At 40.1% G+C, this 23,352-nt stretch overlaps 1 protein-coding gene and 1 long non-coding RNA gene across 10 annotated transcripts in view; one reads left to right on the forward strand and one right to left on the reverse strand.

The window, feature by feature from the left end:
* Positions 1-12,528, forward strand: part of ANKRD26 (ankyrin repeat domain containing 26) — a 102,595-nt gene extending 90,067 nt beyond the window's left edge. For 4 of the 9 annotated variants that reach the window (XM_064368579.1, XM_012437820.3, XM_012437819.3 and 1 more), the window contains 4 exons: positions 1,091-1,308; positions 2,699-2,927; positions 5,859-5,904; positions 7,093-8,420. In XM_064368579.1, the coding sequence (XP_064224649.1) occupies positions 1,091-1,308; positions 2,699-2,927; positions 5,859-5,904; positions 7,093-7,226 (627 nt within the window). In that variant the 3' untranslated portion in view covers positions 7,227-8,420. Of the gene's footprint in view, positions 1-1,090; positions 1,309-2,698; positions 2,928-5,858; positions 5,905-7,092; positions 8,421-10,321 lie in introns of those variants that run through there. The other 5 variants (XM_064368577.1, XM_064368580.1, XM_064368576.1 and 2 more) reach the window with 4 other exon arrangements.
* LOC110568240 (uncharacterized) lies at positions 7,290-22,159 on the reverse strand. Its single transcript, XR_002478544.2, has 3 exons — positions 14,197-22,159; positions 13,248-13,341; positions 7,290-9,175 (listed from the first exon to the last, which is right to left on the reverse strand). It is a non-coding gene; the product is annotated as an uncharacterized LOC110568240 (long non-coding RNA).
* Between the last annotated feature and the right edge of the window lie 1,193 nt (positions 22,160-23,352).

The following is a 23,352-nucleotide window of genomic DNA, read 5'->3' on the forward strand; positions in this document are numbered from 1 at the left end:
ATTAATTTCATTATTCTTTATATTATCAGAGTTCATGAGTACAGATATTTATTACTTAGCCTCCTGGATAGCTGGGACTACAGATGCATGTCACAATGCCTGGCTGACTTTTTAATTCTTATTTTTGGTAGAAACAGAGTCTTGCTTTGTTGCCCAGGCTGGTCTTGAATTCTTGGCTTCAAGTGATCCTCTCGCTTAGGTCTCCCAAAGTGCTAAAATTACAGTCATGAGCCTACATGTTAGCTCTTAGAGACATGGAATGAGAATAGGGAGAAATCTTAGTGATAAGCCAGTATAGTTCCTCATTTTACAGATGAAGAGAAGACCTAGGGAAAGGTTAAACAGCAGGGCCCAAGCCATAGAGCTAGTCAGGAAGGCTCAGGATCACACTCCAAATTCCTTTACTTGTACTCCAGGTGATTCCATAACCTTGTGCTCTAGCAGGTAGAATTACTGTAAGAGATCCAAGACCTTGGCCTTTTTTCTCAACATATATATTGATGTGCACAGCATTTATCCCTAGGTTAGAACATGCAATATTCTACTTAACACATATGTAGTTACTAAGCCTAAGTTCCTATATGTTCCATACAGATGATTGCTTTAATTTACTTTGCTAAGTTTATTCATAAAGTGGAATATCACATCAAAAATTGTAAGCATATTCAAGTCTTCCCACGAATATTGTATTTTAACACAAAAATAATTTTTATACAATTTTCATTAGAAAATATATACAAATTTGTACTCATTTTCTTTCTTAGGTTTTCCTGTTACCAATTATCATTTTATTTTCTACGTAACATTTCCCCCATCATTAGACATCTGGGTTGCCAGTCAGCCTTTATTGTTTTGATTACTTCATCAAGGATCAAAATGCTTCTCTAGTAGAAACTCACTTTCATTTCTTTGAAAGGTGTATTTGGGTTCCCTTTTCAATTAGAGCCCTGGAGTGTCCTCTTATCTCTTTGACCAATGTGTATTGACACAGAGTGGCTTAAAAACAAAGCAGCCCTTAGACATCGAGGAGGTGGCCTTGGTCTTACTCAGGTCATATATTTTTAAAACATATGCTTTTAATTTTTATTAGGCACAAGCAGCATCTCAAGAAAACTTAGAACAGTTAAGAGAGAATAATTTTGCTTCAATGAAAAGTCAAATGGAACTCAGAATTAAAGATCTGGAATCTGAACTCTCCAAAATGAAAACTTCTCAAGAAGACTTTAATAAAACCGAACTGGAAAAATATAAACAACTCTATCTAGAAGAATTAAAAGTTAGAAAATCCTTGTCAAATAAACTAAACAAGTAAGTCAGAATATAGAATCATAGGAAATAAATTAAGCTCACTAATTTGCCTTGAAAGCATAATTCTTAGTGCGACAGGTTCATGAGATTAATGGTAAGTGAAAGCTAACTAGGTGATATAATTTTGGAAAGTGATGTTAGTAAATTAACTTACCTTTAAAATATAAGTCCAGGACAGTTTATGTCTTTCCCCTGTTTTTTAAATTTTATATGGCTTTTCTATTCATATTCTCATGTAGTTAGCTAGATCTGTCTTTACGCTTTGTGCTTTTGAAACTTTGTTAGACATTGATATTGTCATCAAATTGTTTGTAAGCGTTACCATAAATAGAATTATTAATGAGTTGAGCTGTTTTTTTTGAAAATTACAACTTAAACCAGAAAGGTCAAGTATTACTACTACTCTGCGCATTCTAGCACTCTATAAATTAACTTTCCTTGATCTCTGGTGTTATCACTAGAGGGCACCATAAACAAACTAGCCTGTATAGTTTTTCTGCTACGTGAAGGCATGCTAGTGAAATAGGGAATGATTAACATAGGGATGAAGGGAAGTATAATTCATAAAGTGGTTGAAAATAACAACTTGGTCAGCCTTAGGGAGTGTGTGGAAAACAGAGGGCAGTTCCTGGCTCTGATGCCTTGGGAGCAATGTTAGGAGCTAACTACCTTTGAGGCTCTTTAGTTCTTTTTGATCACCAACTCAGCTCTCTCCTTTTCCCCTAGAATTTGTTGCTCTGAATTATTTCTTGGTGCCAGATGCCTAATATTTTTCCAGATAATGAGTGAAACAAATGTAAAAGGGAAAGGGTAGTGAAAGCAAATACTTGAACATGCCTTAAGGAATTTTTTTTTTAAATCTCTAAACTGGTTTACTAAATACAAGTATTTTTAGCTGTTTTTTTTTCTTTGTTCTTAGTTTTGTTAATTGTATGTACTTAAGGAGTACATGATATTTTTGATATATTTGTACATAGTGAAATGGTTATTATAGTCAAGCAAATTAACATATTCATCATCTCACATATTTGCCCTTTAAAGACAAGTATTTCTAATGGCATCCTCAGGAATCTTAGCAGTGGAGCTGTTCCAGAAGGCAGCAGGTGTTATCTGTGAAGCCATACATCATTGATAGCCATTTCCTCCCTTCCCTACTTTGCTTGAATTACTTGTTTGTTGGAAACTACCCTAGAAACATATGTGCTTCTTTAGAACAATCTAAAAATTGCAATCGCATATAGTAGGCATGCTCTGACACATTTCCAGTGTTATAATACTGTTTAGTGGGAAATTTCATTTACTATTACAACTTTTTAAAAAATGCAAGTCTCTTAGGAATCATTTAGGGAGAAGTTAAATACTAAGCATGTGTCTTCTGCAATCTTCACAGAACTAATGAGAGGCTAGCAGAGGTCAACACCAAACTTCTCGTGGAAAAACAGCAGACCAGATCTTTATTTACCACTCTCACTACCAGGCCAGTCCTGGAGTCACCTTGTGTTGGAAATCTTAATAATAGTTTAGATCTGAACAGAAAACTTATTCCAAGAGAAAACTTAGTGATCTCTACCTCAAATCCACGGACTTCAAATAATAGCATGGAGAAATACTTGACCAAGGTTAGTTATGTTGTCTTTTTCCCTTTGGGTTTCAGATTTCTCATATAATTCTTTTTTTGTTTTTTTGGTTTTTTTTGAGACAGGGTAATGTTGGACTTCAAGCTACCTCCACCGTCTGAAACATAGTTCCCACCTGGAAATAAACAGAAAGGCCACAGAGAAAGGAGGAGCATTTTATAAAATATAGTTTATTTATTTTACTCCTAGTAGCTCTTGATTTTGTATTATGTATTAAATTATTAGCATAAGAGATTAGTAATTTATTAAGCTTTTTTAATTCCTCTAGCAGTGTTCAGTTTCTCCTTAGCTATTGCTTTATACATTTCAAAAACCATTGATGGGACCAAGTCTACCTCAATAGGACAATTATTAATGTCACCAAGACATTTTTCTCTCCTTTTCCCTTCCATAGTCTGCATCAGGCACTGTGTTATTTAACTAGAGACAATAATTCTAAATTTGTATTAAGGGAAATATGAGGAAAATGTGTGATTTAATGGGAAAGTAGGAATAAAATAAGAGACATATTTGCCAGTTTTCACTTTGAATATAGGTAAAACCATCCCAGCTTCCCACCAGCCAGGACAAAACCAGAGTTGTCAACACAGAAGACCCTTTTCCTAAGCTTTTGGGTGTCCCTCCCAGAGCAACTCCTTCCTGGGTTTTGTGCCTTCCCCTTTTCCCTTTGAGCCTTCGTGTCTGGCCTGGTGTCCTTTTCTCAAAAGTAGTTGCCCTCAGCTGTCATTTATGTGGTAAAATATTCAAGGGTTGGCGCAGTGGCTTACACTTGTAATCCCAGCATTTGGGGGGCTGAGGCAGGCGGATCATGAGGTTAGAAGTTCAAGACCAGCCTGTCCAATAGGGTGAGACCCTGTCTCTACTAAAAAACACAAAATTTAGCCAGGTGTGGTGGCACATGCCCTAGTCCCACCTACTTGGGAGGCTAAGGCAGGAGAATTGCTTGAACCCAGGAGGTGGAGGTTGCAGTGAGCTGAGATTCCACCACTGCACTCCAGCCTGGGCAACTAAGTGAGACTCCATCTTAAAAAAAAAAAAAAAAAAAAAAATATATATATATATATATATATATATATATTTGAGGGTCAATGAAGGCTGGAAGAGAATTTATGTAATGGGAGGCCACTCCAGGACTGGAATAGAGGCAACAACTTCTTCCAGGTACCCTTTAAGTGTTAGGGGGAAAAAATAACCTCTACTTAAATTTGTTATGCAAGAAGTATTCTCTTTCTAGAGAGTTTTCTTCAGCATAAGGTAAGCAATTTGTTAAGAGTATTTCACTTTTAAGCAAAATGTACATGTTATGAAAGTATTTGTAAATAGGGTATAAAGAAATAGTAAAATTTACTACACATAGGAAGTAAATATTTAGGAGAAGAACTACATTACGTTAGTAGTTCCTTAATACAAGTCATATAAAAATGTATATTTTACGTTGTGTTTATTAACGAATAGCAATATAAGATTAGTTCAATAAAGTCTTCTCCCTTTATTTGGTATTGAGTTATTACTTTTGTAGGACCTACTAATGCTGTTGTCACATTATTCATTTATAAGGCCTGTCTATAATGTTATTGTCACAGAAATATATGGAAAACAGTCTTACAAAATAGTGGGAAACCTGTTAGTCAAAAATTTTTATCTTCATGCGTCACATTTTTAAAGGCATTGGATATCATATTATCACCACAAAGTACCTATTATGCTCGCTATATAGTCTACTATTTCCGACCATGTTCTGGGTATTTAGTGAGAGAATAACCGTTATAAAAAATATTTAAATAAGAATGCTCTAAATGGAACACTTGCAATATAGTCAGAAATACTCCCACACATTTCGTAATTAAGTGTATAAATATAATTAGTCATGTTTAAAAAAATTGGTACTAATATCTGAAATCAATGTATTTTTTGTTTATAATTTAAAGTTGTGAGTCAAAGAAACTAAGCTTGAAAACTAGCTGTAACTTATATTTATCATTTTTTGAGCATATCTTCTGAAATCTTTGTGTTTACATGAATAATGTTATTCATAATATATAGGTAGCATAATATTTATTTTTACATACTTTTTTATCAGTAGAATTTTCACATGACATATAACAGTATCACTTTCTTCCTGTATATGTTGATGATTCTGCACCAAAAAACAGCATAGAACATACTTTAAAATTTTAATTTTCTAAAAGTAGAGAATGGAAAATTTTTTTCTTTGTTATTTTGGAGGTGGAGTCTCGCTCTGTTGCTCAGGCTGGAGTGCAGTGGTGCGATCTCAGATCACTGCAACCTCCACCTCCTGGGTTCAAGCAATTCTCCTGCCTCAGCCTCCTGAGTAGCTGAGATTACAGGTGCATGCCACCACACCTGGCTTTTTTGTATTTTAGTAGAGACAGGGGTTTCACTGTGTTGCCCAGCTTGGTATTGAACTCCTGACCTCAGTCTGTCTGCCTTGGTCTCCTAAAGTGCTAGGATTATAGGCGTGAGCCACTGTGCCTGGCTGGAAAGTTTATTTTAAGGAAAAATCCATTAAAGGGAAAAAACTGATTAGGCTTTATAAAGGTCAGAGTTTTGTTAAGAATTACATTCATTTGCTAAGAATGCATTCATTGCAAACTATGACTTCAGTTGTTTTACCTTTGTACTACTGAGAGAAAACATTACCTTTCTGAAATGATGTATATGCAATAGACCAATATTAATTGTACTTCGTATCAGATTAAATAACATTACACATTGTTAAAATCTAAACTTAAAACAAGCAGGAATTTTATTTATGTGATTATTTTGATATTTAAGCAATCAAGTGTAGTGTTTAAGAGTATTACAGGCCACATTTTGTAAGTGATGTATCATTCCTATGATAATGTCTCTTGTCTAACTTAAACATTATAAATAACATTTGATTTATTTCAGATGCAGCAGGAGTTGGAAAAAAATATAACTAGAGAACTTGAAGAAGGTATGTTGCCAAAATTCATGAATTAAATTTAGATTGATTTCTGAAATAAACTGTAAATGGTGAGTGGCATCCCTTTCCATTGTTTGGCTAATAGATACTACATTAAATATTCTTTCTTACACACATCTAATGAAAGATGTGAAAACATAAACATTCATAGTGAAGAGTATACTTATTATGTCTCATTAATTCATCATGTTCCATAGCTTTCAAAACATCTCAGGAAGTCTTTGCATCTCTTTTTTTGGCTCTACACTTTCTTCACTTCTGCCATCCCCATAGAACTGTCAACCAGCATGTGGAAATTATTTTCAGAAAACAGAGGCATCATCAACTTCTCAGGGTTATGGTAGTGATTTAAGGCCTAAAGACCCCAGACTCATCAAGTAATACTTAGTCTGGAATCACAGTTCATAAGCAGTCACTTGACAGGCAACATTTAAAATCTCCAGACATTTACTTTGTCATTGGTTTCCATTTGCCCTCAGGAGAAGTTCCAAATTCCTTAGCATGGAATAAAAACACTCATATCAATGTGGTCCCTGTCACCTTATTCAACCTTATTTCTCACCCCTTGCTATTCTCCGGGCCCCTTTGCTCTGTTGTCCAGCCACCCTAGACCACATGGAATTCCACAGCGATCTTCCTTAGCTCCAGCTCTGGGCATTTGCTTCTTCCTTCTACCTGGCCCATGTTTTTCTACCTGGCCCATGTTTTCTTCGTCCTTCAGGTATCAGTCTACCTATTGCCTCCATCAAAAAGCCCACAGTATTGACTCGGAACTGGGATAGGTGTCCCTTCTGTGTGTTAGTGCCCTGTCATGTGCCTGTCGTGGTGTCTGTGACTCTGTATGGAAATTGTATGTTTGTTTCTTCAGATGATAGCATATGTTTGTTAGAGGTGGACTGTATCATCTTCATCTTGTAATTCCAGTGCTTACTTTGCACATGGTTATTGAATAAATGAATGAAGAGTGAGAAAGCCAGAAGCTCTGATAATTAACCACAAGGATAATTAATTCGATGTGGAACCATGGGCAAATTAATAGTAATCTTATATATTACTTGTATAAACAGATTTTTCTTTCTTATTAGTACTGACAAAATTTTCAACTCTTTTACTGGCTTCCTCTTAGTTAACTGTGCAGTCTTTTAGGTAATGAGTATAATTCCTTCTTTGTCATTCTAGCTGCTGCTGAATTGGAATCTGGATCAGTGGCTTCTCCTCTAGGATCTACTGATGAGTCAAATCTAAATCAAGATCTAGTTTGGAAAGCATCAAGAGAGTATGTACAGGTTTTAAAGAAAAATTATATGATCTGAAGGATAATATTTTGTTACTGGGCTGTTTACGTGACATTTTAATTATTTCTCATTAGATATTAATATATGACATGAAAATCTTTATTAAAGGGAAATATTTTTATATTATAGGTGTCTGATCAAAATTTATATAGTATTTTAAACAACGTTACTTGGCTTCTTTAACCTTTAAGTGGATTTTGCCAGTGAAAACTAGGAATATTGAGTTTTACATATACAAACTGCCCAAATGTCAGCTGTTTAAAGAACCAGATCACGAAGTTGTCATTAATACTTTATAGTGTGCAGTTAATTGATGACTTCTTTGTATTTTATAATTTTTATCACTCTGTGTAGTGGTAGAATTGGACTTAGACGTCATTTTGTTGTGCAAGAACTGTGGTTGTTGTTCATGTGTGGATGTATTACAATTGTTACAGTGCCATCAAATTTACATAATTTTAATTTTAAACACTGATTTATGTAGATCTTTCCTCAGGGAGAAATGAGATTTGCCTAATTCACCTTTTCTGTTTAATTTTGATTAACCTTTTGGAAATAGCCTTCAATTTTGAGATAATTTCCAAGTTTTAGTACAAAGACTTTCCCCCCAGAACTATTTGAGAGTAAATTGCTGACATTATGCCATCACCCCTATTTACTTTAGTGGGTATTCTTACAAGTCAGGACAGTCTACATAACTCAGTGCAAATCTTGCATTCAGAAAGTCAACATTAATACATTCTAGTTTTGTTACTTCTCTGTAATGTCCTTTATAGCAAAAGGATCCCATTCCAATCCACGGCTTGTATTTAGTTGTTATGTCTCTTAGATTCTTTCAGTCTGGAACAGTTCCTCAGTCTTTTCTTGACATTCGTGACCTTGAATATTTTGAAGAGTAAAGTCCAGTAATGTAGAACGTCCCTCAGATGGGTTTCATGGTGATTAGGTTTAGGTTGTATGATTTTTTGGCAGGAGTATCACAGAAGTGACCCAGTGATCTCATTGCATGTTACCTGTGACCATACAGTTTTGATTTGCCCTGTTACTGGCGATGTTAGCATTGATCACTAACAGTGGTATCTGCTGAATTTCTCCTCTGTAATGTTATTTTTTCACATTGTGGATAATTAGTATTTTATGGGGAGGTAATTTGAGACTATGTACATCTCTGTTCCTCATCAAACCCTCAATTTATTCATTTACTTGTATCAATATGGATTCATGGTTTATTTTATTCAATGGGTTATAGTTCATATCATTATGAAAAAAAGTTCTATTTTCACAATTTCAGACTTACAGAAAAATTATAAGTAGTACAAAGAATTTTTGGATATTATTCCCCAAATATTAACATTTTACTACATTTACTTTATCCTTTCTCCCCCTTCTCCTCCTCTCTTTCTAGATAAATATGAATACAGTTACATAATACAGATTTTTTTTTCTGAATTGTTTGTAGGTTGCAGACATGATGCCTCTTTATTTCTAAATAATGTGTATTTCCTAAATGCAAGGAATTAGCTTATATAACTGTAGTATAATATTCAAAATCAGGATATTAATATTGGCTCAATATTAATATCTAATCTATAGCCCTCATGCAGATTTTGCCAGTTGTCTCCAAAATATCCTTGATAGCCAAGGCAAATTCAAGATGGGGGATTTTCGTTATGTTTGATGCGTTGGTCCAATTGTCCCATTTCTCTAGTCTCCTTTAATCTGGGACGGTTCCTTGATTGTCGTGACATTTACGTTTTTGGAGAGTATAGGTCAGCTGTTTTGTAGGGTTTCTCTCCATTTTTGTTTGTAAATATTTCCTCATGATTAGCTTCAGGTTATGCCATTCAGGCAGGGCTGTCACACAGGTTGTTTCCAATGCAGCATCTGGAGTCATCTGCTGTTACTCGCTTCTGTTACTGGCCAGTGTTGACTTTGATTATTTGGTTTGTTCAAAGCTCGTCTTTGCTCTGGAATAGAGAAATGACTCTAAATGACTTTTATTACTGTTATTATTATTGTTATTATTTTGAGTGGAGTCTTGCTCTATCGCCCAGGCTGGAGTGCAGTGATGCCATCATCTTGGCTCGCTGCAACCTCTGTCTCCCCTGTTCAAGCAATTCTCCTGCCTCAGCCTCCCAAGTAGCTGGGATGACAGGCCCGTGCCACCACGCCAGGCTAATTTTGTTAATAGAGACAGGGTTTTGCCATGTTGACCAGGCTAGTCTTGAACTTCTGACCTCAAGTGATCTGCCTCTGCCTCCCAAAGTGCTGAGATTATAGGTGTGAGCCACCCGCCCAGCCCCTTTTTTTTTTGGAGACAAGATCTTGCTGTGTCACCTAGGTTGGAATGCAGTGGTGTGAGCTCAACTCACTTCAACCTCTGAGCCTGGGGCTCAGTGATCCTCATGCCTCAGCCTCCTGAGTAGCTGGGATGACAATCACATGGCACCACACCCAGCTAATCTTTGTATTTTTTGTAGAGGTGGTTTTTTTGCATGTTGCTCAGGCTGGTCTCCAACTCCTGGGCTCAAGTGATCTGCCCACCTTGGCCTCCCAAAGTGCTGGAATTACAGATGATGAGCCACCTCACCTGGACAGTTTACCTTTCCTCAACTGCGAAAGTTGACTGGTTCACTGGGTATAAAATGGGCCCCATAGTCCCTGTTTATGACCTGTGTCTCAGGTTGTGATGATATCAAATGAAATACATATGTGAGTTCTGAAAAGAAAAATTACCAGTGTGTGTTACTGGTAGAAACGCCACATTTGGCTAAAGTCTAATGGAGGTATAGCCCTTCCTCTGCCAATACTGAAACAGATAATAATTTATATAATGAAATGTCCCCAGGCAGCTGGATTGAATCTCTCCTTTTTTAGTGATGATAAAATGTAAACTGGAATGATAATTATTATCAGGGTTCTAGTTTATTTCTTCCTCTGCCTCATAGCCTTTTACTACTGAAGATTAAATTTGGAAGTTTTTTTTTCTAATGCAGTGCCTTCTAATAAGCTTTACTGGTAATGTACTTTTTTAAAATTTCTGAACAGGTAGCTTGGATATTGGTGTTCACATATAGTTAAGTGATTTCTATTCTGGTATTCTTTTCTTTCAGCATTTTTAAATGCTTTCCTTTGCATATTGAAATAATGAAAATAATAATAGCTGAAAGCACATTGCATGAAGAGATTGTCAGGCATGAGAAGATAAGAACATTAAGGAAATCCAACTTTTAAAGGCCTGCAGTGCTTTTCAGAATTTTAAGATGTTCAATAAATACTAAGATTTAATTGTTTTCAGCACTGGCTGATGGACAAAATGAAGGGGTAAAAGAAGTGAAAAATTTCTGAAGTTAAGCACCCTGCCTGTCCTAGCTTGGTGATATGCTATTGACATAGTTATTTAAGTTTTTCTGAATCACACATGAGGAATCTTCATCTGAATCACACATGAGGAATCTTCAACAGAATTTATACAGTCAACCAAGTGGTTATGAACTAGATCAGTAACTAAATCCAGTTATTAGCTATGATTTTAATATAGATTTAAATGAATCTTCACTAATTATTTGGTTGAAAAAAGTTATGAATATCATTCCAATTTGGCTATTATCTTAATATATTTTCTCCTCCATCACCCTGGGGATGTATGTAGGACATTAATGGGAAAAATAGAAAATGTACCTTTTTTAGTGTAACCCTTTTTATCTTTCTTTTTTTTTCTTTTTTCCCCGAGACAGAGTTTCGCTCTTGTTACCCAGGCTGGAGTGTAATGGCGCGATCTCGGCTCACCGCAACCTCCGCCTCCTGGGTTCAGGCAATTCTCCTGCCTCAGCCTCCCGAGTAGCTGGGATTACAGGCACGCGCCACCATGCCCAGCTAATTTTTTGTATTTTTAGTAGAGACGGGGTTTCACCATGTTGACCAGGATGGTCTCGATCTCTTGACCTCGTGATCCACCCGCCTCGGCCTCCCAAAGTGCTGGGATTACAGGCGTGAGCCACCGCGCCCAGCCTCTTTTTCTTTTTTTAAGACAGAGTCTTTATCACCCAGGCTGGACTGCAGTGGCACTATCACAGCTCACTGCAGCTGTGAAATCCTGAGCTCAAGCAGTTCAAACACCTTAGGCTCCAGAGTAGTTAGAACCACAGATGCACCCTACCACGCATGGATAATTTGTTTTCTAGTAGCAAGGAGTTCTCCCTCTGTCACCCAGGCTGGTCTGGAACTCCCGAGCTCAAGCAGTTCTCCTGCTTCAGCTTTGTAAAGTGCTGGGATTACAGGCATGAGCCAGGCACCCAGCCTATTTTCACTTTATAAAAGAGCAGTTATTGGAACAATGCAAATGGTTTAGAACATGGGCTTATGGGGGCTGGCTGGGTGGAATGTGTGTCAGCTGCTTGCTGACCTCACCTTCCATGTTTCAGCACGTGTCTGGGCCTTCTGGAGAACAGCACTGACAGCAATGTGCAGCCTCAGGCTTGCACCTAGGAGTTCAAGGCCAGCCTGGGCAACATGATGAAATCCCATCTCTACTAAAAACACGAATTAGCTGCATGTGGTGGTGTGCCTATAATCCCAGCTACTGGAGATTATTAATCCAGAGAATCGCTTGAACCCAGGAGGTGAAGGTTGTTGTGAGGCAAGATTGTGCCACTGTACTCCAGCCTGGGCAACAGATCGAGACTCTGTCTCCAAAGAAGAAAAGAAGGAAAGAAAGCAAACAAACCAAAAAGAAATGAGCTATCAAGCTGTGCAAAGATAAAGATATGGAGTACTATGCTTTGAATATAAATTGGCCCTTATGTTTAGTCTTGATTCTCAATGTGGCAGTGCTGAGAGGTAGGTGGTTTAAGAGGTCATTAGGTCATTAAAATGAATTAATCTCTTTCAGGGTTAGTTCTCATGGGAATGGATTAGTTACCACGAGAGAGGGTTGACATAAGCAAGGTTGCCTCTCCAGGTTGGCCCCTCTTTTGCATGCACCCACTTCTACTGATCTGCCATGGTGCAGTGGCTCATGCCTGTCATCCTAGCAATCTGGGAGGTGGAGGTGGGTGGATCACCTGAGATCAGGAGTTTGAGAACAGCCTGACCAACATAGTGAAACCTATTCTCTACTAAAAATACAAAAAATTGCCAGGATGGTGGATGCCTGTAATCTCAGCGACTCAGGAGGCTGAGGCAGGAGAATCCTTTGAACCCTGGAGGTGTAGGTTGCAGTAAATGGAGATCACACCATTGCACTCCAGGCTGGGCAACAGTGCGAGACTGTCTCCAAAAAAAAAAAAAAAAAAAAAAAAAAGGTAAGTCAGCTATAACTCAAATATTAGGCAATAATGTGTGTGTGGTTTTTTTTTTTTTTTTTTTTTTTTTTTTTTTTTTTTTTTTGAAACTAAAGTGTTCCAAAGTCTATGTATATTCTAGGTTAAAGTTGTTTAACTTGAGACTTAATTGAGTATGGTTATTATTATAACTAGCCATTAAAAGAATAGACACAGTATATAACTTTTCAATAAGAAGCTTAAAAAGGAGAGTAAGAGAAAAATCCTAATTACATGAAGTAGACAAGAAAGGAAGTTAAAAACCAGACAAATCCAGGGTAATAGGAAGTACAAAAATAAGATGTTAAAAACAAATACAAATACATAATTACAGTAAGAGTAAAAAGAATAGACCGGAAGTGGTGGCTCATGCCTGTAATCCCAACACTTTGAGAGGCCAAGGCAGAAGGATTACTTGAGGCCAGGAGTTAGAGACCAGCCTAGATGACACAGTGAGACTCCTATCTCTAAAAAAAAAGTAAAAATTAGCCAGGCTTGGTGGCATAAGCCTGTAGTTCCAGCTACTCAGGAGGCTGAGGCAAGAAGATGGCTTCAGCCCAGAAGGTTGATGCTACAGTGAGCCATGATCACACCACTGCATTACAGCCTGGGTGAAAAGTTAAAAAATTCAAAAACATAAAAAGAAACTTTTTTTTAAATTGCAGTTAAAAGACAATAATTCCTGAACTAGATATAAACACAACAAAATCCACCTCACCTTCCATGTTTCAGTATGTGTCTGGGCCTCTTTGAGAACAGCACTGACAGAATGTGCAGCCTGGGGCATCTGAGGGGGGTGCCTGTTTTAGGTCCTGAGAGGGAGGAAGCCAGAAAAGAAGAGTTAGCAAAGCATTTTCCACATTCTTGCAAGTTAATCTGAAAATTCAAAGCAGTTTACATGTCTAAAGCAAAGAAAGATACTCGCTGGCTACTTCTTACAAAAAAAATAAAAATATAGCAAAAAAAGCAATTCACAGGCATGACATGGTACACAAGACCTTATGAAAAATCTGAGGTTCTGTAACAAAACTTTATATGAGATTCAGGAAAAGATTCAGGAAGGTGAGTAATTTGATAAACCCCACTGAGGAGGGTCTGGATTAACTGGGATCATGGAGAGGAATAGTTTTACTTTAGAAAACCTTTTCATAATGGAAGAATAAACCTTGAAAACCTATTTCTGTTCAAAAAAGTTACATTGTTGTTTTTCCTAATCATACCACACTGAGTACAGGAGCAACTTTTAAACATTGTCCTCAACACAATAGAGATTTGGGCAAAATGTGGGGTTTCCTGAAATAATCTCGAATTGTTTTTTTTACCCCCCCACCAAAAGTCCTGGTGATCTTATTTTCTTTTTTCTTTTTTGAGACGGAATTTCACTCTTGTTACCCAGGCTGGAGTGCAGTGGTGCGATCTCGGCTCACCGCAACCTCTGCCTCCTGGATTCAGGCAATTCTCCTGCCTCAGCCTCCTGAGTAGCTGGGATTACAGGCACACACAACTGTGCCCAGCTAATTTTCTGTATTTTTAGTAGAGACGGGGTTTCACCATGTTGACCAGGATGGTCTCGATCTCTTGACCTCGTGATCCACCCGCCTTGGCCTCCCAAAGTGCTGGGATTACAGGCGTGAACCACCGCGCCCGGCCCAATCTTATTTTCTTACCTTTTAATTTGTCCTTTTGACACAAAGCTTGAATCGTGGAAGGTTTACATTTGGGAGAGAATCAGATAGAAGAAGCTCTATGTTGATTTCTGGGGCTCCTTAGAAAGCATCCCACAGAGGACGGCCACCTCTCCACACTCGGGCTGCTTCTCCTGCAACTGAACTGCCGCCCAGCCCATGCTGGAAGGTCTTCAGCACCTCTCCCCGTGAACGCAGAGATGCTTTAGCCATGCTCAGCACCACTGTTCTGCCTGTTTATTTCTTAAACTAGTTTTCCAGTAATTTGATTAATCTATATGACAATTCAAAGAATGAGTTCAGGAGATTAGAAATAAACAAAAAAAAAAAAAGGAAAGTTTGGCTGGACTCTGGTGGTTCATTCCTGTAATCTCAGCCATAGGGCGGGCTGAGATGGGCTCGGGGGGGATATCACTTGAGGTCAGGAGTTGGAGGACAGAATGGCCAATTTGGTGAAACCTTGTCACTACTAAAAATACAAAAAATATAGCCAGATGTGGTGACCTGAAACTCTAATTCCAGCTATTTGGGAGCCTGAAGCAGGAGGATTGCATTAACTTGGGAAGCAAGGATTGTAGCAAGCTGAGACTGTGACACAGCACCCCAGCCTCAGTGACAGAGTGAGACTCAGTCTCAAAAACAAACAAAACAAAATAATACAATGGCCTTTGGAAACTGAGAGGGAAATGGTGGGACGGGGGAGAAAGATAAGAGACTACAAATTGGATTCCGTGTGTACTGCTTGGGGTGATTGGTGCACTAAAACCTCACAAATCGACACTAAATAAGTTAGTTACTTAACTGAATACTACCTGTTTGCCAAAAATTTATAAAAAGAAAAATTAAATATTTTTGTAAAAATTGAGTACAGTATTTTCAAGTTATAAAGGCACATCTGTCATGAGATTTAATTATTCTAATTTTAAAAGAAATGAAGAGAACAAAGTTTAAATAGAGAAGCAGTCAGACATTTCCTCTACAGCAATGAAATCTGTAGCATACATTTTGTATTTTGAAACTTAGTTTTCAGCCAGGCTGTGGGAAGAAGAGGGCCCAGAACTGGGCATTGGGGTAGGGAGGAGAAAATAAACCGTCTGGACACAACAGGGAAAGAAGGCTTGGGGTCTTGAGGCAGAGCCAGTCCTCCTGCTCTGGAGGAGTGGAGGGAGGATTCCCCAGGCTGTAGATGCCTCTGGGGGGAACCTTAGGTCAGCAGGGCAAGAGGAGGTCCTGAGGCCTAGGGGTATCCATAGCCTTCCTACCTTTGGTTGTCTTCTGGACACGACCCTCACTGGCTTCCGAATCTGACTGGGCAGGCTCCAAAGCAGTGGGGTCTGGTGCTACTGCCACCTCCACCTCGTAGATCTCATAGCTGCAGGACGACTGTCTTCACCGCATCCTGAGCTGGCCCTGCTTGGGGCTGGCAATGGGGGACAGCATGTTCCAGGCACTTCTGCTCCTTTCTGCTGGGATCTGTGCCTTTGCTGGCTGTCCACTCATAGATGTCAGAGCACCAGGATAGCTCTGCAGAACCCCTTTGGGGCTCTGCATGGGGTTGACTTTGGTGCACATGTAACAGGTCAGCATGGTCCCCATAGGGCAACTCTGCGTTTCTTGGGCTGCTTGGGCCTCTGCCTGCCCATATGTCTGCAGAGCTCTGCTCCTACCGACTTCCTGGCAAGGCACGGCTGGCACGGGCAGCCCAGGACCATAAGGCTGTACCTACTTGCAGCCAGCACCCTGCCTCACCCACCCACTGAGAGCTGACTTCTCTGCAACAGTTGGAACCTGCCTGGTTGATTCAGAATCGGCCTGGATGCACCAAACCTGACAGCTATGATTGTGGGAGGAGAGAGCACAGACAGAGCTCCTCATCCTCCACCACCACTCACCAACTGAAGATCCCCTACTGAAGACCCCCAGCTGAAGACCACACAACTGAGGGTACCAACTGAGGGCACAAAACAAAGGCAACCAATGAAGGCAGCCACTGAAGGCCACCAGGTGAAGGCCGGTTGACCTGCCAACCAGACTGATCCTGGTTAAGAGGAGACAATCAGGCCCAGGGTCCCCTCCATACTTCCCCCAGACTCACTACTTGAGGGAGTAGGCACAAGGCTCACTAGGCCCTGCCCTGCCAGTGGTCCCGCCCCACTTTTCACTCATTGCTGGCTGCTGGGAGCTTTCAGATTTCTCACTGTGCTGACGTTCCTAGGGATCATCTCCTTACAATGAATGATGCTAAAATTACTGAAACCAAATCCGCCTCATGCACTAGCTGGGATTCATAGAGCCTCCTTTCCCCAATTACCTCTGAGCTTTATGGAAACTAGAAAAATGACAGATTTCTGCATGTGCTTTCAGAAAAACACACTGCCATGACTTAAGGCTACCCTATAAAGTTATATATTTAAACATACATATTCAATAAATATATATTCAATTTACATTTTTTGAAAATAACATTCAAGCAAATCACCGACTAATAAAGGAAATTTTCTAAAATTTATACACTAAGTTTCATCACAATTTTCTAATGCTCACTTTCATAGAGGAACTTAAAATTTATGGTTTCAACAAAGAAAGAGGCTTATGTAGGAGAAAAGCACCACATGATACAATATTTTAAATGTGATCCTCATTGCTGCTAATAAGTAACAATTACCCAGTGTGTATTGTGAACTGCTTTGTGACTATGGTGACTTATTTAATCTCTCTGATTGTTGGTTTAACTACAAAATATAACAATTTTATAAACTTGCTCTAAAAATTAGATGAGAAAAATAATCCTCCTTCTGGATATATTGAACATTTACAAATTTATAGGCATCGTGTCCAGATTTTTACACACTTACCTTACAGAAGCCACATAACCTTATGTTTTAAATTACAGGCATTATGCCCAGATTTTTACACACGTACCTTATGGAAGTCACAGAACACTCCCATCTTTTATAGATGAGCAAACTGAGGCTCAGAGGAGTTAAAAACACATTGACAATCACGCCATAATGAGTGATGGAACTGGGATTCAAATCCAGTTCTTTCTGACACTAAAGGATGTGCAACATAACAAAGACCAAGTTGTACCCAGCATATGGAGAGACTCAAAATGTGGATTCCCTTTCTCTATCCTTTCCCTACCCTTTTCTGTGTGAATTTCATTGGTTTTCAGGTCCTCAGAGCAATCCTAAACTCCCTCCCAGGTTGTCTTGCAGTGGTCCCCTTCTTCTTGGGGATGATAACGAAGCTGCATATTTAGACCACATATTTAGCTCCTTATAAACAGGTGCTTTGATTAAGAAAATATATTTTCTAGGCCAAGAGATGTGTTGATCAAAAAATAAAATTTTCTAGGCCCTAGGTTACTAACTGAATGAATTGTCTACCTTTCTATAAAACATAGGGCTATTCCATGTAAAAAAATCACAGGATCCACTGAATTTGTGCAGAAAGATTTAGAATTATGCTGCAGGAGCATCTTCCTGACAGCTGTTCAGGAAGACCAGACTATACACACAAAGCAAGAGCACTTCCAAAGGCTAGGTGTCATGCTTCTTGCCTGTCACCCTAGCAATGTGGGAGGCCAAGGTGGGTGGATTGGCCAGGAGTTCGAGACTAGCCTGGGCAACACAGTAAGACCCTGTCTCTACAAAAAAATCATTTTATATTATTAGAATCAAGATCACCTCTAACATTGCTTTATGATAAAGAGGTCTGGTGTAGAATTCAAGATATGGAATTGTGAGTCTCACTGTGGCTATGTAAGTTTAACTAGAAAAGCTGTCAGACCTTTTCTCTAAAGCAATGAAATCTGTAACTTACATTTTGAATTTTGAAAACTTAGTATTCAGGCAGCCTGGGGCAAGATGAAGAGGACACAGAACTGGGCATTGGGATAGGAAGAAAGAAGAATGGGTGGGGACTTGAGGCAGAGCCAGTCCTCCTGCTTGGGGCCTGGGACTGGGAAAGCTAACTAGGAGGGAGAGCCCCAGGCTGTGGATGTCTTTGGGGGGAGCCTTGAGTCAGCAGTGGGCAGAGGAGCTCCCGCTGTATCCAATCTTCTATAGATCAGCATAACATAACACATAGATGAGCCAAGCAGTATTCGTTGCCTCCCTACCTTTGGTCGTCTTTTGGTCGCCAATCTTCTGTAAGTCAGGACCCTGGCCAGCTCCCAAACCCAACTGGGCAGGCTCCAAAGCAGTCCGGTGAGGAGCTACCACCACCACCTCCTAGATCTTGGAGCATCAGGATGGTTCTCCTCACCACACTGTGAGCTGGCCCTGCCTGGGGCTGGCATTGTGGAATGGCATGTTCTGGGTTCCTCTGCTCTCTGCTGATGTCTCTGCCTTTTCTGGATGCTCACTCATATGTCAGTCCCAGGACGGCTTCGCAGAACCCCAGCTTCAGCCCTGCCTGGTGCTGCACATGAGATACTTCAGCGTGGTCCTCTTGGGGCAACTCTACTCTTAGGCAGCTTGGGCCTTCACTTTCTTCCACGTGTGCAGAGCTCAGAACATGCCACCTCTTCCCAGCAAAGGCACAATGGCACAGGCGACCCTGTCCATAGGGCTTCATCCCACTAGCAGTTCGCACCTTACCTCACCCACCTACCTTTAGTTGACTTGTCTGTAAAAGTTGCAAACCTGCCTGGTTTATTTAGAATGGGGCTAGATGCAACAAGCCTGAGAACTGTGACTGTAGGAGGAGAGAGCACAGACGGAGCTCCTGCTCCTTCCACCACTGACAAACCAACTGACGACCAACAACTGAAGGGCACCAACTGAGGGCACCAACTGAGGGCACTAAACAAAAGCACCAATGAAGGCCCCCACTGAAGGCCACCAGGTGAGGGCGGGTTGCCCTGCCAACCAGGCCGCATCCTAGTTAAGAGGACACAATCAGGCCCAGAGTCCCCTCCATGTGTCCCTGCCAACTTGGAACTCAAGATACCAGGCATGTGGCTCACAAGGCCCCGCCCTGCCCACCACTACATCCCATGTTTCATTCATTCCTTTAGTTCATTCCTGGCTGCTAAGAGCTTTCAGGTTTCTCACTGTCTTGAAGTTCCTAGGGATTATCACCTTACAATGAATTATGCTAAAATTACTGAAGCCAAATCTGGCTCTTGCACTAGCTGGAATTCATAGAAACTCCTTTCCCTTATAACCTGAATTTTTTACCAACTACAAAAGTGACAGATTGCTGCAGATTCTTTCAGAAAAAACATTGCCATGAGCTAAGTCTACTGTGTGGTGTCAAATTATATTTCACGTATATATACATATGCATTCAATCCATACATACTCCATTTACATTTTTTAAAATAACCCACATATTCAATCAAATTAACATGAGTAATAGAGGACATTTTCTAAAATGTATACACTAAGTATATCACAGTTTCCTAATGATCACTTTGATACATCAACTTAGAATCTATGGCTTCAACAAAGAGGCCAAAGAGGCTTATGTAAGAGAAAAGCATTCTCAATGCAAGATTTTAAATGTGATCATCATTACTACTTTTATCTGGCAATTACCCAGTAAATGTATTGTGAACAATAAATGCTTTCTGACAATAATGCTTTGTGAATAATAAATGCTTTGTGAACAATAAATGCTTTGTGAACAATAAATGCTTTGTGAACAATAAATGCTTTGTGACAACAGTGATTCATTTAATCTTTTGGATCCTTGGTTTGATCATCTCAAAAACATAAGTAACACCAGTTTTTATAAACTTCCTCTAAAACTTAAATGAGAGACAAATAATCCTCCTCCTTTACATAATGAAGACTTACAAAAGTATAGGCATTGTGTCCAGATTTGTACACACTTACCTTATTGAAGCCTTAAAACAACCCTATTCTTTAAATTACAGTAATTTGGCCCACACCAATTTTTACACCCTTACATTATGGAAACTTCATAATAATCCCATCTTTTATAGATGAGCAAACAGGTTCAGAGCAGTTAAAAACACATTCACCATCCTGTCCTAATGAGTGATGGAACTGGGATTCAAATCCAGTTCTGAGCACGTGGAGGCAGCCAAAACATGTGGATGCCCTATCTCTACCCTCTTATGTGTGAATTTGAATGGCTTTCATGGCCTCAGAACCATCCTAAACTCCCTCCCAGGTTGCCTTGCCATGGTTCCCTTTCTCTTGGAAATGACTAGGAATCTGCATATTTAGACTACAGGCATCTCCTTAGAAACAACTTTGTTGATCAAGAAATGAAATTTTTGGCCAGGGATGGTGGCTCTCGCCTGTACTTTGGGAATCCAAGGCAGGCAGATCTTCTGAGGTCAGGAGTCCAAGACAAGCCTGACCAACATGGTGAAACCCCATCTCTACTAAAAAGGACCAAATTAGCTAAGTATGTAGTGAATACCTCTAATCCCGGCTACTCAGAAGGCTAAGGCAGGAGAATCACTTGAACCCAGGAGGCAGAGGTTGCAATGACCTAAGATCATGTCATTGCACTCCAGCCTGGGCAACAAGAGCAAAATTTTATCCCAAAAAGAAAGATAAGAAAATTTCTAGGACCTAGGTTACTAACTGAATTGTCCACCTTATCTGCAATAAGCAAAGGTATTATTACATATAAAACATCACAGGATCCACTGAGTTTGTCCAGAAAGATTTGGAATGATGCTCAAGGAGCATCTTACTGACAACTGGGTAGTAGGACCAGTGGAAACACACAAAGCAAGGGTATCTCCAAAGTCCAGGTGTGGTGGTTCTTGCCTGTCAGCCCAGCAATGTGTAAAGCAAAGGTGACTGGATCACTTGACATCAGGAGTTTGAGACCAGCCTGGGGAACACAGTGAGACCCTGTCTCTACAAAAAACAAAACAAAACAAAAAACACCCAGTATTTTAATGACTGCTATCAAGAAGAGTACCTCTGAACCTCTACCTTGCTTCAAAATACAGAGCTGTAGTTTAGAAATCAAGATATGAAGTTGTGAGTCCCAATAGGGCTATTTAAGTTTAAATAGAAGAAATGTCAGACATTTCCTCTACATCAAGGAAATCTGTAGCATTCATTTTGTAGTTTAGAAACTTAGTTTTTGGCTAGCCTAGGGAAAGCAGAAGAAGTCCCAGAACTCAGCATTGGGGTAGGAAGGAGGAAGGAAACTGGATGGACCCAGCAGGGAACCAAGATAAGCTTGGGAAGGCAGACCCAGTCCTTTTGCTTGTGGCCTGAGCCTAAGAAAGCTAACTAGGGGAAGGAGGGAGGAGCCCCATTCTGTGGATACCACCAGATGCAACCTTGGGTGATCAATGGCCAGAGAAGTTCCTGAGGCCAAGCAGTGTCTGCCGCCTCCCTACCTTTGGGTGTCTTCTGGGCGCCAATGTGCTGCAAGTCAGGACCCTCTCTGGCTCCCAAATCCACCTGTGCAGCTCCAAAGCAGTGAGGTCTGGAGCTACTGCCACCTCTGCGTGGTAGATCTCAGACTGTCAGGACGTCTCTTCCCACTGCACCCTGATATTGCCCCACTTGGGGCTGGCATTGGGGTACAGTGTGCTCTGGGCACCTCTGCTCCTCTCTGCTGGGGCTTGGCTCTTTGTTGGCCACCAACTCAGATGTCAGAGCCCAGATTGGCTCCAATGAACCCCTGTGCTGGCCATGCCTCAGGCTGCCTTTGGTGCACATGGTCAGCATGATCCACAAGGTGCAGCTCAGCACATCTCAGGCAGCTTGGGCCTTCACTGGCCCCCATGTCTGCAGAGCTCAGCACCTGCTGCCTCTTCCCAGCATAGGCATGGCTGACACAGGCAGTACCAGGCCATGGGGCTGCACACCACTAGCAGCCCCCACCCTGCCCCCACCTGCTGACCCTGAGCTGACTTATCTGCAACAGCCACCACCCTGTCTGGTTTATTCAGAATAGGCCTGGATGCAACAAGCCTGAGAGCTGTGACTGCGGGAGGAGAGAACATAGACGGAGCTCCTTCCGCTGCTGCCCAGCAACTGAAGACCACCAGCTGAGGGTGCCAACCCAAGGAAGCAATGAGGGCACCCAGTGAAGGTCACCAGGTAAAGCCAGTTGCCCTGCCATTCAGACTGCATCCTGGTTAAGAGGAAACAATCAGGCCCAGAGTCCCCTGCATGCCTCCCCCTAAACTTGGAACTTGAGAGCACAGGCACATGGCTCCAAGGCCCCACTTGCCATTGGCCCCGCCCCACCTTTCATTCATTGCTGGCTGTTGGGAGCTTTCAGGTGTCACTGTGATGACATTCCTAGAGATCATCACCTTACAATGTAGAACCTCCTTCCCCCATAACCTCTGAGCTTCACAGAACGAGAAAATGACAGATTTCTGCATGTGCTTTCAGAAAAGCACATTGCCATGACTTAAGGCTATCCATAATGTAAAGCTTTATACATACATACATATATACACACACACACACACACACACACACAAATGTATTCAATACATATATGTTCAATTTACATTTTTTGAAAATAACACACAGATTCAAGCAAATTAAGACTAACAAGATATTTTCTAAAATTTATACACTAAGTTTAATCACAGTTTTCTATTGATCACTTTCATAGAGCAACTTAAAATTTATGGTTTCAACAAAGAAAGAGGCTTATGTAAGAGAAAACCACCACATAATACAGTATTTTAAATGCGATCCTCATCACTGCTAATAAATAACAATTACCCAGTGTGTATTGTGAACTGCTTTGTGACTATGGTGATTTATTTAATCTCTCTGATCCTTGGTTTGATTAACTCTAAAATATAACAATTTTATAAACTTGCTCTAAAAATTAGATAAGAGAAAAAGAATCCTCCTTTTGCCTATATTGAACACTTACGAATTTATATTTTTACACATTTACCTTATGGAAGCCACATAACAACCCCATGTTTTAAATTACAGTCATTATGCCCAGATTTTACACACTTACCTTATGGAAACCACATAACAACCTCGTGTTTTAAATTACAGACATTCTGGCCAGATTTTTACACAGGTAACTTATGGAAGTTATATAACACTCCCATCCTTTATAGATGAGCGAAGTGAGGCTCAGCAGAGGTAAAAACACATTCCCCATCACGTCATAATGAGTGATGGAACTGGGATTCAAATCCAGTTC

Source organism: Aotus nancymaae, unplaced genomic scaffold, assembly GCF_030222135.1.
Source record: "Aotus nancymaae isolate 86718 unplaced genomic scaffold, 86718_ANA_hifiasm-v0.15.2.pri h1tg000077l, whole genome shotgun sequence".
NCBI classification, from domain to species: domain Eukaryota; kingdom Metazoa; phylum Chordata; class Mammalia; order Primates; family Aotidae; genus Aotus; species Aotus nancymaae.